The sequence below is a fragment of the Carettochelys insculpta genome, chromosome 30, assembly GCF_033958435.1.
Source record: "Carettochelys insculpta isolate YL-2023 chromosome 30, ASM3395843v1, whole genome shotgun sequence".
Taxonomy (NCBI): Eukaryota; Metazoa; Chordata; order Testudines; family Carettochelyidae; genus Carettochelys; species Carettochelys insculpta.
The window spans coordinates 13,218,973-13,233,059 of NC_134166.1; the positions used below are offsets into that span (position 1 = coordinate 13,218,973).

The following is a 14,087-nucleotide window of genomic DNA, read 5'->3' on the forward strand; positions in this document are numbered from 1 at the left end:
TTAAGCAAAAATAAAACAAAACACATCAGCTAAGCCTAAGTCTCTATGAATCATAATTTCTCACCTTCCTTTTCATTTCAGGGGAAATCCTTTTCAGGCCAGAGCTGAGCTTTCTGACCTGGCGTGAGACTATTGGATATTAAAATGTACATGGGAACCATTTCTGTAACCACTGTATTGTTTCCACCACATCTTGTGCCAAATGGTGGAAACCTAATACAGTGATTACAGATGTGGTTTCCATCACCTCTTGTGCCAAGCAGGGTGTCTAATGAAAGCTGTCAAGTATCGGAGGGGTAGCCGTGTTAGTCTGGATCTGTAACAGCAACGAAGGGTCCTGTGGCACCTTATAGACTAACAGAAAAGTTTGGAGCGTGAGCTTTCGTGAGCACAGACTCACTAATGAAAGCTGGTGATTCACTAAATCTGTTTAAGCTGCTTGTGTGTTTGCATCAGTTTTATGCGTGGAGTTATAAGTACTGGCTCTGGGCTTGTAGTTGAAATGTTGGTATCTGGGAGACCACAACAGCAGACATGGTGAGCTATTGTAGGCCAGGTAAAGCTCTGCTTGATTCCAATCCACATCTGAGGAATTTAGCTGTGGCTGTGTTGTCTGGGAGGCTGCCAGTGGCGGAATGCCCCAAAAGGACATGGGCAGGTGACTGTTCATGTGAGTCTCCATTTGGACGTGACCTACACAGGGAGGAACAATGAATTTCCCTCCACATGGGCAAGAGGATGAAGGAGACACTGAGACTCCTCCATTTGGTCTGCAGACTTCAGTCCAGCTCATCACTTTCAGGAACATCTCTGCTAGGAACGGAGCCTGGAGGGATGGTTGACCCATCCTAACAAAGGATGGACTCCAGAGATAAGATAGCAGCCCACTCCATCTGCTGCAAGCCTGCATGAAGAGCTTTGTGACTGATGCATGTAAATGATCGCTGTAACAATTTAATTCTCACCCTCTTCTTCTCTGACAACGCGGGTCTTTGCCCACGAAAGCTTATGCTCCAAAATATCTGCTAGTCTACAAGGTGCCACAGGACTTCTTGCTGTTTTTGAACATACAGACTAACTCGGGTGTCTCTCTGATACCTGTCAACCTCTTCTTTCATTCTTCTGTTTAATAACCTTTTAGATTTGGTCTAAAGGATTGGCCCAGCGGGTGTTTTGGGTAAGCTCTAAGTATAGATTGATCTGGGAATGCGGCTGGTCCTTTGGGACTGGAAGGCCCTCTTCGAATGTGGTGAGATTGGTTTACATAACCTCCCACCTGTGTCAGGAGAGATACTGGTTGTGGCACAGGGGAAGCTGGCACATCTGAGGGATTTGCTTGTGTGACTTCTTGCTCAGTGGAGGGGCTCTTTGTGACTGGTTTGGTGCCTTCTAGTGGAGGGCCACTAGTCTTGGGCTGCACGTAGCCCTGTTCTAAGCAATTTTCCCTGGTTTGACCCTCTCAGCTGTGCCTGGAAACACCTCCAATATTACACCTGGGTCCAACAGCAATTCTCTGCCCCTGTCGTTAGAGTTCTGTTGTTTGCAGGTCACTTTAGGTACCCTTTCCACATGGGGAGCAGTTTGTGAAGCCACCTGAAGATCATTGTTCAAAAGTCCTTATAAAGCCTATTCCAAGGAGAGTGAAGTCTTAGTTCAAGTCTCTGCTCCCCCCATGGAAAAGTATGAAATGCAAGATGGATTCCAGCACCAGGTGGCACGGGCACATGGATTTGCAGGACCAACCGGTCCAGGGGCTCACAGGAAAATCAAAACTATCCGCAGATCATTGTTTTGAACACCAGACCCTTAAGTTCCCTAAGTCCGACTAATGGCTTTCACGAGCACAGCTAGATTAATGAAGTGGTTCAGAATACATATTTCTAATTCAAATTCAGGAATGATGCAGGCACACAAATAGAATATCCTCATTCAGAGGGTTACAAGCCGTCCAGTTGTAGGTCGCAGGTCCCATTTTGCATTCATATTCAAAACCACTTTCCATTAAAATATTGGGCGGGGGGGGGTAGTGTCACATCTGGCTCCTTCCAGCTACCTTTCTAATCAATAGATGGCATTCCCCAAGTCACAGGGGAACCCCAGGAATCATCACTCCCCACTCTAACCACTAGATCCCACTCCCATACCAAAGCTGTGGTTAGAACCTGACTCCTAGAGGCCTGACTCCTGCACTAACCGCTAGACCCCATTGCCCTCCCACAGCTGGGGTTGGAATGCCTTGTTAGCTGACCCCGCACTCACCCTTTGATTTTCTTGCTCTTTTGGCTTTTAACTTTGCAAAAGCAAAGTTAAGCTTTACAAATAGTCTTGGGCATGACTGGCAAAAGCAAATACACACCCGTTAGGGTTGGGAAGAGACCAGGAGTCCTAGAGCTCAACCCCCTGGCTTTAGCCAGTACAGCCCAGTCACTACCTCCTGATGCTGCAATAGAATCCAGTATGCTTCATGTCGTCCTGCTCTGGTCCAGGTCTTCTCCAGTACCAGTGATAGCTCCCAGGAGTCGTGACTCACAGCTCTCCTGTTCTAACCACTAGCCCCTGCCCCCCACCAACAGCTGGGGACAGAGCCCAGGCCCACTCCATAACTCTAACCATTGCACCCCACTCCCCTCCCTATGAGCCGTGGTCTAGGTGGCTCGAGGGCCTATCCTCACTTGCTCCCCAGCAACCCTCATGGGGGGAGCCTGCAGAAAGGCTGGAACCCAGGCGTCCAGGCTGGGGGCTGCTCTGGGCGATGTGTCAGGGAGGAGCTGGTGGCTGGTTTCTGGTGCCCCGGCTGGCCAGTGAGTTCTCTGCAACCAAGGTGGCTGGTTAAGTTGTGTCTGTGGTGGAGTCCCAGGAAACCCTGTTGGCATCGCTCCTCGGAAATCCCCGCAGAACGGCTGAGTGGACGGGAACCTGCCTGACAGTCAAGGACAGAGGCGATGGGGATCGGATCCCAGCTGGGGTCGCTCAGCCGTGGCTCCCACAGCGAGGGGTCCCCAGGTCCATTCTGGGCTGGTACTGTGGGGGAGGGAGAACAATGAACTGTCCCAGGGCTTGCCCAGGTACCCCCAGGCCTCATGGCCAGGGCAGGGGGTGAGAGGTTGGAGTCCCCAGCCTCAGCCACCATCTCCAGGGCCTTGCACTGGGGAGGGAGGAATGAACCCCCAGTGCAGATCCCCCCCCCACGTCTCTTGCAGGAATCTGGGTCCTTGGGGCACTCCCCAACCCCTGGGTTAGCTGCATCAGCTCCTATTTGCATAGTTCTAATAGCATCAGGGCATTGGGACAGAGCTGATGTCTGGTGTGCCCACCAGACAGACGTGGGCAGGGACGGACCGATGGGCGTGAATCTAGGCCTGCTGGAGGCTGGCTCCCCGGTTTCAGGTAGGGGTGGGTATCACTGCAGGGCACCCACCTGGCACCTGTAGAGCCACCGTGTGCTCTGTAGCTGGGATAGTCTTTGGCCCAGGGGCCCCGGGTCTTAGCCCCTGCACCCATCTGTCAGTAGAACCCTCTGCCATGGCCACAAGCCCCGCAGCTGTTCCATGGAGATAAGGCAGCCCTGCAGCAGGGACGCAGCAGGAGCGACATGCAAGGACCCAGCACTGGCCTGCCATGGGCCCCCCGCTTTCTCTTGCACAGTTTGAAGAAAAAGACCCCCCTGCACCCCAAGATGTTGAGAACTGGTTCCACCTCGCACAGGGCAGTGGCGTCTTTCAGACAGACCTGGCTCCCCAGCCCCTCAGGTTGGGCACCAGGGCTGCAAGTGCTTTGGAGGACAGGGTCAGGAGTCAAACCAATCTGGCCAAATGGGCGAAATGGTCTGAGGCCAACAGGATGACATTTAATGAGGCCAAATGCAAAGGGCAGCAGTGAGGGAGGAACAGTCAGTTTCACACAGACAGACTGGGAAGGGGTACCACAGAAAGGGATCTAGGGGGTGGACCGCAAGCTGAGCATGAGTCAACAGTGTGACACGGTTGCAAAACAAGCCAACCTGATCCTGGGCTGCATTAACAGGAGTGTTGTGAGCAAGACACGTAAAGTCATTCTTCCACTCTACGCTGCTCTGATTAGGCCTCAGCTGGAGAACTGGCTCCGGTTTTGGGCCCCACATTTTAGGAAAGAGGTGGAGAACTGGGAAAGGGTCCAGAGAAGAGCAGCTAAGATGATGCGAGGCCTGGAAAATATGGCCTCTGAGAGAAGATGAAAATAACTGGGTTTGTTGGCCAGAGACTGGGAGTGGTCGGCCCATTACAAAAGCAGTTTCTCCGCTCTTGATGTTCACACCTCTGCATTAGCAACCGACAATGGGCTGCAGCCTCCCGACAGAATTGACTTGATTTCTCCTCTCTCGATGTTCACAACTCCACCTTAACTGCCGACAATGAGCCACTTCCACCATGACTGAATAGACCTCCTCAGCTCTGGCCTTCCCCTTTACTGAGACTCCCTCTTTAAATCCTCCCCTGAAACCCCCCACTCATGCATCTGATGAAGCGGGTCTTTGCCCAGGAAAGCTCATGCTCCAAAATATCTGTTAGTCTATAAGATGCCCCAAGACTTCTTGTTGGGTTTGTTTAGTTTAGAAAAGAGAACTCTGAGAGGGGACATTGATCTCCCAAGCCTGGCCCAGGTGGGGCGAGGGGGCGTAGCAGAGATCTGGGGGACCTGGGATGTAGGAGGTTGTGTGAGCACACCCCCAGGGATGGGCTGCAGCTGTTGCCTTAGAAAAGGTGATTCAGTAACAAATAAACAGATATCTGTGATTAAAGCATACTTGGTTGCTAGGTGTTAAAGATCAATTTAAAAAAAAAACAAGAAACAGTAGATTAAAGCCCAGAGAATTATGTCCCTGGGATTTATCTTAAAAGATACTGTGTACAGAGGGGTCCATCAACCAGCCTGTGTAATCCCACACCAAACCCAAAATAAAAAACAAGCTGATTGCGTCTGACTAAACATTTCCATTCTACTCACATGTTTGTATGCCCAGGTCATGTGGTGGCCTGGACATTTTCGGGATTCCTTAAGCCTGCTCAGAATTAAACAGCTGTGTCTCCCTCCACCGGCCATACAGAAGAAAGACCCCTCGGCAGGTAACTGCTTCAGTTCAAAAAATCCCTCTCCCTCCCTATTGGCTCACCTGTCTGCTGGCCAGCAGAGACCCCCTTCTCTCTGGGTTTAACCCTTTACAGGCATTCATCTCTGACATCCCTTCCCAGATCCTGCACCCCAATCCTGTGCCCCAGGTCACAACCCCTCCTTCACCCAGACTCCTTCTCAGACCCTAGCCTAAGCCCAGTGGGGCCAACAGCCACTGTGGGCATGGAAGCAAAGTGCGTGTGTGTGTGTGGGGCGGGTGCTGTGCCCCAGAAGGGGTGGAGCCTCTGGTAGAAGGGGCGGGACTGAGGATATTCAGCCCTTAGCAGCAACCAGAGCAGGGTGCTGAGTCGTGTCCTCCCCCTCCCTCAGAGCTGCATGGGCCCCTATGAAATGCCAGGGCCTGGCATAACTGCCCCCTTTGCCCTCTCTGTCATAGGGCCTTTCTGCTCCCCAGCCCCTACCTGCGCCCACCCTGTGCCCCAGACCTCACACCTGCTGCATAGAAAGGTCCAGCCCTTGACCACTGACCGAAATCTCGGCATGGCCCCCATCAAAAAGTAGCACCCACCCTTGCTAGACCCCACCCCCTGCCAGCGCTGGGGACAGAAGCCAGCAGCCCTCACTGCCAGCGGCTGCAGCAGCCAGGAGGTGGGGAACAGACGCCAGACCCTCTCGAGAACATGCTGACACAGCCCTCCTGGAAGGGACAAGGCAGTAACACTGGCCTCACTCGGCCTTGCTGCGTGGACTTCCGAGGCAAGGGGCTGGCCGGTTTCCTGCCTAGCCAGCCGGCTGAGCTGCAGGGTACTAGGTGCCCATCTGGAACGCAGGAGAACAACCACCAGCTCTGCCCTGACACGCTGGCTGGGTGGAGGTTGCCAGCCTGGACATCTGGACTCCAGCCCATCTGCAGGCTCCCGGCAGGTTGACTGTGGGGCCAGGAGGTGAGGATGTGTTCTCTCCCTGCTGCCTGGAATGTGGCTCGTAGGCAGGGCAGTTGGGGCCAATGGTTAGAGTGCAGGACTGGGTATACAGAGGCTTTGGCTCTGCACGTCTGGGCAAGCAGTGTTGTCTAGTGGTTAGAGCAGGCAGGGTGACTGGGAGCCAGGATTCCTGACTTCTAGCACAGGCACAGGAAGGGGCTGGAGGCAGGTAGAACTGCTGGATTCCTTTCCCGTCGGGTCACAATATGGATTACCAGTTCTGCACAGGGCTTAGGTTCTGTTCCCCAGCCCCTCTGTGTTTGAGTTACCAGCTGTCCCCAGGACTGCATGCAACATTTAAGTTTGCTTTTGCAGAATTATCTAACACCCAGGCAGCAAAGTAAGCGGGTGATCACTGGCTCAGCTGACATGGGAGCGCCAGCTGTGGCAGGACAGCGGGGTCTAGTGGTTAGAGCAGGGCGTCACGCTTCCTGGGGTTTATCCCAGGTTGAGGGGAGCATTGTCTAATGGTCAGAGCAGGAGGCTTGCGGGGAGACAGACTCCTGAGTTCTTCTCCCAGCCTGGGCATCTCCGGTTCCCCGCTCTGACTCTGTTCGTCCACTGGGGAAATGGGTGTGAAGGTGTGTGACCTGCGCTGGAGAAGCGCTGACCCGTCACTGAGTGCTCAGGACTGAGCGAAGCTGGCTGGGGCAGTGGGGGCTGGAAATATCTCCAGCTCTGCTGAGTGAGTGCCTGGTGGGGGACGGGGAGAGGGGAGCTCTGAGACAGGAGAGCTCAGTGGTCCGTACACAGGGACCACCTGGCCCTGGGACAGGGAGCTGCCAGTGGGGATGTGGGGCTGGGTCATTATAACTCCCCCCAGGGACTGGCTGAGATGATTAGTTACTTCTTGAGAGAAGTGTAGAACCTTTTCTTTAATGAGGCGACTTAAGGACTGATCCCCAAAGCTGGGAGTGAGCTGCACTCCAGGGGAGGAGGGACCCTTCTCAGCATGGGATGAGGGCACCACAGCCTGTCTGGGGCGTGGGTGCAGGATGCCCTTCGGTAGGGTGAAAACACATCCCGTTTTGGCCAGGGCCCCGGGAAGGCCTCCTGATTTATTTGAACAAAGGGGCTGATTGCCCCGTATTCACATGGGGGAGGCGGCTGCGCCCGATTCCCAGCTCCTCGCAGCTTGGGGAAGCCAGGAGCTGGACTGATGCGGCTGCACCTGGGTCTTGGCTCCCTGCAGGAACTGGGAGAAGCACCAGTGTGGGGAGGTCCGCAGCGGGCCCACAGCCCTTTTCCCAGCTCCCCAAGGCATGGGGGCAGCCGGGCGCTGCAGCTCCTCCGACAGCCAAGGAGCACCCCTCCAGCAGGGTGGCAGCCCCCCGAGGGCAGCCACCGCCTGAGTAAGTTGACCATCTGTCCCGTTTTGGCCAGGACAGTCCCCTATTTCAAGTGTCAGGAAGCATCATCCCCCATCCTCGGGGTGTCCCATATTTAGAAATGTGGCCACCTGACTCTTCAGAATCACTGGGCTGGCTCAGTGGTTACAGGAGGGAAACAGGGCTCCTGGGCTCTTTCCCTGGCTGCAGGAAGGGACTGGAGTGTAGTGACTATTCCCCAGGAGGGTGGTGAAGCACTGGATTGTGTTACCTGGGGTGGGGGGTGGAATCTCCGTCCTTAGAAGTTTCTAAGTACTGGTTTGACAAAGTCCTGGCTGGGATGAGCTAGTTGGGGTCGGTCCTGCTCTGGGCAGGGGGCTGGACTTGATGACCTCCTGAGCTCCCTTCCAGCCCTGGGATTCTGTGACTACAGCGGGTGGGGGAACACTGTTATTCTGGGTCTTGGCTGCTCATTCCCCATTTTCATGTAAATCTCCCCCTCTCCAAGCCAGGGAGGACCCAGGAGTCCTGCCTCCCATCCCCCCACCCTCTAACCACTTCCTTCCACCTTTGATGACTTCTGTAAAAATTCCCTTTTGAACGGCAACCACTTCCCTGTTGTTTCAGCTGCCAGCTCAACCTCCCAGCCGCAGCCCAGCCCAGCCCAGCCCTGGGGTTGTGCTCACACGATCTCCTGGATCCTGGGGCTCCCATGGCCCTGCTGTGCCCTGCCCTCACCTGGCCACAGGTGCTGCTGGTCAGACAGGGCTCTGAGCTAGCTAAACAATGGAGCCAGCTACCCAGCCCCCCACCCCATGGGTAGGGACAGCTGCCGCACCAGCAGCCCTGAGCCTAAGCTTATGGCTGTGGGTAAGGAGAGCTGGGAGCAGGGTTCTGCCTGGTTTTTTTTTTCCCCCCCATCCATGTGCGAAGTAAATTTTGTTACGCGCGCCGTGGCACATGCTGATGTGCACCACCGACAGATGTGCACACTGCCGCCTGTGCACGGCTGGGGCCGCGCTGCCCATCAGCTGCAGCTCACTGAAGGCTCAGCTCACAGGGAGTGCGGGCTGGGAGCCAGGACTCCTGGGTTCTACCCGCAGGGGTATGAGCGGAGGGGGGGGTCTAAGTGGACAGGGACCGTATTTCCCTCTGCTGAACATGGGATGCCGGGTAAAATTACCTGCATTCATAGGTGACGCAGGGGGGGCACAAGGGGCCACATAGCCCCCCAGTACTGTGGGACAGAGGGGTAAGGGGGTGGCAAGCAGCTGGTGGGGGGCTGGGGTCCTGGCCCCCAGGACCCCCCTCACTCACTGGCTGAGGTGGGACAAGCAGAGCGCTGCTGGGGAGTGCAAGATGGGGTGTCTAGCAGGGAGGGGGTGGACTGGGGAGGGAAGAGGAAGGAGCAGGGGCAGAGAGATGGGGCCTGTGGGTGGGGAGGGATGCTGTCCTGTGTGGAGGGGGGTGGTCATGAGACCAGTGGCCCCCCAGTTCTGCCCCGCAAGGGTAGCTGCTGCTCAGAAGCAAGCGAGTTCAACAGCCAGCAGTCAGAAGGATGCAGTAGAAATCTGCAAATGAGCATCAAATTGAGTGAACCGCAGCTGAAAAGAAACGCTGCCCAGCTGGAGGGCTTCTGTTTCCCTTCTTATCTCTCAGGTTCGCACAGGGAGGGGCTCTCTCTCTCTCTCTCTCTCTCTCTCTCTCTCTCACACACACACACACACACACACACACACACACACACACACACACACACACACACAGGTTCACACAGGGAGGGGGTCTCACACTCACACACTCAGGTTTGCACAGGGAGGTGGTCTCTCTCACACACACTCTCACACACACACACACACACACACACACACAGCTCTGTCCTGCATTCCTGGCTGGGCCTCTGGGATAGGCTCGCTGCTCCTGGCACCCGGCGCTGTGTTTTCCTGAGACAGTAAGTGGGTGGGCGTGCAGCCCCTGACCCCCATCTCTGCCGGGGTTCACACCAGCAGCAGCCTTTTGGCCCCCTGCCGAAGGGAAGGGACGGGAGTTCCATGGGAGAAGTGGGTGGGCTGGAAAGGGAGGACCTGGCCTGTGTCTTTTCAGTGCTTCTCTCTTCTTCTCTAGTACCATCGCCCCTTCCCACGGCTGGAAGCAGCTTGTTCCTTCCTGCCTGCACAGTGAACACCTCCAGGCTGCTGCTGGCCTCCAACGTAACCCAGCTGCCTCCTGGAACCTTGGCTACTGCATGGGCAGGAGGGGGTTAAGGCCTAAAGCTGCTGTGGGCGCCAGGAGCTAGGAGCCAGGGAACCTGATTTCAGGGGCTCCCAGGAGGTGGTTCAGCTGGGGAGGGCGGCTGAGCAAAGGACTTGGCAGTGAAGAGGGTACTAAGACCCTGACCCAGGGGCTGTTGTGGCGCCTGGGATGGGAACAGACTCTGAATTCCTCCCCTGTCCCCATGTTCCCGCTAATGATTTCCATTCATGTGTGGAATAAATTTTCTTTCCTGCACCCGGCAGGAGCAGACGTGCACCCCCAGGAGACTCACACCCCTAGCTGGGGAAACTCTGCTAATCATCTGGGCAGCATTGGACTGTCTCCCTGGAAGCTGCAGAGGTTCCCAGCTCACAGGGAACCACTGACCCCCAATCCCTGCCCCTCCTGGGTGCCGCTGAGGGCAGAGGGTCTTGGGCCTTCCCAGGTGCCGGCTCAGCCTGGGGCAGAGGCGGGAGGAAGGAGATGCTGGCCAGGCTTCTGGGGAGCTGAGGGCTCTGAGCAGGGGCTGGTTCCCCAAGCAGTGAAGAGCTGATGGCTGGGCAACGGAGGCGAAACACCTGGCACCTTCCTGCACTCACAGCCACCACAGCACAGAGCTCATGGCCAATGCCGGCTGGAGACAGGATGGGGGTCAGGGCCCAAGGGCCCTCACACAGTGGGGGCTGCTCTGATGGACCAGCAGGGGGAGCAGCTGGCCCCTTCCACTGCATCTCCCCCCCATTACCAGCCTTGCAAACCCACCCCCCATCGTCAACCACGGCACGCCCCACTCCCTGCGGGTGGGAGGGCATCTGGCCCGCAGCAGGACCCACCAGTGCAGGCAGGAAGGAGGTGGGAAGTACAGGACAAGTTGCCTGTTGTTAAGAACAAGTCGGGGCACTTGCAGGAGGGCTGAAGAACACGACTGTCCCTTTAACAACAGGACAACTGGCCATTCAGTTGGGAGAGCTGGGAGCAAAGGCTCCTGGTACTCTGCCGGCTGTAGGAGAGAGGTGGGATCTAGTGGGTCAGGGTAGAGAGGCTGAAGCCAGGACTCCTGGGTTCTCTACCCAGACCTAGCAGGGTGTGGCAAGGTCCTCAGGGGACAACCTGGACCTCAGATACCCCTGAGCCCTCTGTCCCGCCCGCTTGGGCTCCCACTCACAGTGTGGTTCTGCATCACGCCTTGGGCAGGTCCTGCACTCACACAGCCGTCCACCAGCAGGACACTCCAACAGCATTATATGAATGCTGCCCACAGCCACTTACGCATCACCAACAAAGGCTCCAGCCGATTTCCCCACCTCCCCCACCTCGGACCACCGAGCTCTACCCTCCTGGCCAGCATCAGTGAACCGTTACATCTGCCCTCCCTCAAGGCGGGGAAGACGGCACCAGCCTTTTGTCAGCAGAGCTCAGATTTCCAGGCGCTTCAAGCCAAACATGTTTTCTAGGTAAAGTATAGCACAGATGTATTAACTACGGAAAGACGGAGATTCAGCCCTTGTTGGGGGTGGACATAAAAGTCAGACAGGGTTACAACAGAAAACGAAACAAACGCTCCTGTTGAATCTTCCACCTCAGAGACACTAGGCCATATTTGGATCTAGCTGTTTCTCCCCGGACTGGGTGTTACAGCTCATAACACATCAGTTTCTCCCTTGTCTTCTCCATTGAAGTTCTCTCCCCTCAGTATCCTTGTCACTTGCCGGGCAGATGAGGGATGAGAAAAGGCCAAGCCATGACGCCTCTGTCCTTCATTTTGTCCTTATCCCATGTGCTACGAAGCCACTTGCCTGGACATGTCCGGATGAGCTTCGCTGAGTGGGGGGAACTAGAAAAACACCCATTGTGTGGTGCTTGGGTTCCTGTTGTTGAATCGCGAATCCCTTGGTTACAACTAAGTCCCCCGTTAATGAGTGTCCAGCAACACCTGCGTGGCTGGAGGTCACTACCCTTGTGCAACATATTCCACTGACAACCACAGAGCAAAATCTTACCCTTCAAACCTACTCGGGAGCCACGTATTTGGACAGAACAATGGGTTTCAGCAGACCGTCGCCTTCCAGAGGTTATTTTACCCAGAATGTTTTCTATGGCTCAGAACCTAGTGACACAACATTAGTGAATATGGAGTTCCTGGGTGTGGCTTTGGGGTACAGAGGGAGATGGAGGGTAGAGGGATGAAGTGGTTTGGAGCAGAGGGAATTGAAACCAGCACTCCTGGGTTCCTTCGGCTGCTGACAAGCTCATTCTTTTTTGTAGGAGCCAAGAAGATGCACTTCAACATTTTCACCCCACTGCTTCTCACCGTCTATGTCTTCACCTTTGTGACTGGCTTCCTGTCCAACCTCTTGGCCTTCTACACCTTCCTGGTGAAGGTTCGCCAGAAACCTGCCCCGGTCGACATCCTTCTCCTCAACCTCACCGTCTCCGACCTCTTGTTCCTCATCTTCTTTCCCTTCAAGATGGTGGAGGCCGCCTCAGCCATGGAGTGGAACTTGCCCCGTTTCCTCTGCCCATTCACCAGCTTCATCTACTACAGTAGCATCTACATCAGCTCCCTCTTCCTCATGGCCGTCAGCGTTGAGCGCTACCTGGGGGTGGCTTTTCCTATCAAGTACAAGGTCTGGCGCCGGCCAGCCTATGCCACTGCCTCCATGTTTTTTTGGCTTGTGGCCTTCTGCCACTGCAGCATCTTCTACGTTGTTCAGTACCAGAGCCCCAGTGTGACTGTGCCAGCAAATAACGAGTCTTATTGCTATGACTGTTTCTCCCCTATGCTTCTCCGTGTCCAGCTGGAATTCTTCATTGTTCTCTTCTGCCTCCCTTTCACCATTACTGTCTTCTGCTACGTCAACTTCATCCGAATCCTGGTGGCCTTGCCCAACATCACGGCCTGCAGAAAGTGGTGGGCCGTGGGCCTGGTTCTGGTCACGTTGTTCAACTTCATAATTTGCTTCGCACCTTACAACCTGTCCCATGCGGTGGGCTTTGTCCAGAACGAGAGCCCCGACTGGAGGGTGTGCGCTCTTCTCCTCACCACCCTCAACGCCTCCTTGGACCCAGTCGTCTTCTATTTCTCCTCCACTGCCATCCAACAGGCCTTCGCCAAGTGCAGGGCTGGCATAAGGCACAAACTCAGTACCCTCATGGCCCGGTGCTATGTCCCCTGTGTGGAAGGGGACAACAAGCTGGAGGCAGCCCATGGGAGCAAGAATGAGGAAGCCATGAATTCACTCCCTAGATGAAACTGCCCGTGTTTTCTTAGCAGATTCATCAGTGTCCCAAGCCTGCAAGTGGAAGATCTTGCCCTTGAGCTGAGGATGGCATCTTCTGCACCCCTTGAGAAGGCCACGCGTCTTCTCTAGACACAGTCTTCATCACTGTGGCCATCAATCTAAGTTCACATAACTAACCTAGCTGAAGTTGACGTATTTGAAGCTACTTCCCGCTGGGCCTTCACAGCTGAAGCTCTTCTGTCTCATGGTCTCCCCATCCACTCCTTTTTTCCCTTTCCATGGTTGGGCCTGCTGATAAGCAGGCTACTGCGGGTTCTGAGTGGAAGTGGAGAGCCAAGAAAGGACCGCTGGAGGGAGGCACACAGGCTGGGCTGAGCGGGTCCCCTTCCAGGAGGACAATTCAGTGTCAGATAAACAAGGGCCAAGCCCTGTGAGGGGTGTGTGAGCTCTGAGTTTGCCCTTTGTGAGCTATGGAGAGCTCCTTCGCCTTGGCGACTAGTATGTGTGTGTGCTCGTTTCTGTGGAAAGGTAATTACCTTCTTGGTGGGACTGGAACACAAGAGGCTGCAGCCCAGCATAGAATCATACAGCACTAGACCTGGAAGGGATCTTGAGAGGTTATTGAGTTCAGTCAAGCATGCTACTTCTGGAGCTAAAGCAGCAGTGCCATGTGCTGGCAGCAGCAGTAAGGCTGTGATCCACCATATAGATATGAAGGATTTGGACTCTGCACCTGCATGATCAAGCTAAAGGCAATCTATGCATGTTCTGGCAGGAGTAGGAAGGGTGTTACGGAATAAAACTTCAAACTAGGGTGGCTACACGGCCAGTTTTTGACCAAAATGTGAAGGGAGTGATCACAGATGATCCCTTGGGAGGTTCCTTGTGTGCTCTCTGGGCCTCCCCACAACTCTATCCTGCTGAGCCAGATCCTCTGGTCTCCCCCAGCCTAGGCCCAAGTTGGGGTTACCACCCCCCTGCTGATAAATCCAGGCTCTGATTTACTTCAGCCCTGGGAGAATGCTATTCTAGAGCCCAGCACCTGGGAAATCAACCCCTCAAAAGGGTTAACCCTGACCCCCAATAAATCCATCTTTCTCTGTGCAAAAGATTTGCATAGGGAGGGCTCATTAGCTAAGCTCGTTTTATTAATGAAAGGGACACGTGCACAG

The 14,087-nt window shown here is 55.0% G+C and overlaps 1 protein-coding gene across 1 annotated transcript; it reads left to right on the plus strand.

Moving 5' to 3' along the window:
• The first annotated feature begins 3,341 nt into the window (after window positions 1-3,341).
• LOC142004043 (free fatty acid receptor 2-like) lies at window positions 3,342-12,924 on the plus strand. The gene is made up of 2 exons (XM_074981464.1): window positions 3,342-3,387; window positions 11,939-12,924. The coding sequence occupies exons 1-2, from the start codon at window positions 3,342-3,344 to the stop codon at window positions 12,922-12,924; spliced, it is 1,032 nt and encodes a 343-aa protein (XP_074837565.1).
• The last annotated feature ends 1,163 nt before the right edge of the window (window positions 12,925-14,087 follow it).

Bases quoted from the DNA above. Each gene is read 5' to 3' on its own strand.
- LOC142004043 (XM_074981464.1), top strand. From the start codon at position 3,342: ATGGGCGTGAATCTAGGCCTGCTGGAGGCTGGCTCCCCGGTTTCAG. The intron at 3,388-11,938 runs GTAGGGGTGGGT...TCTTTTTTGTAG, and splicing joins GGCTGGCTCCCCGGTTTCAG to GAGCCAAGAAGATGCACTTC.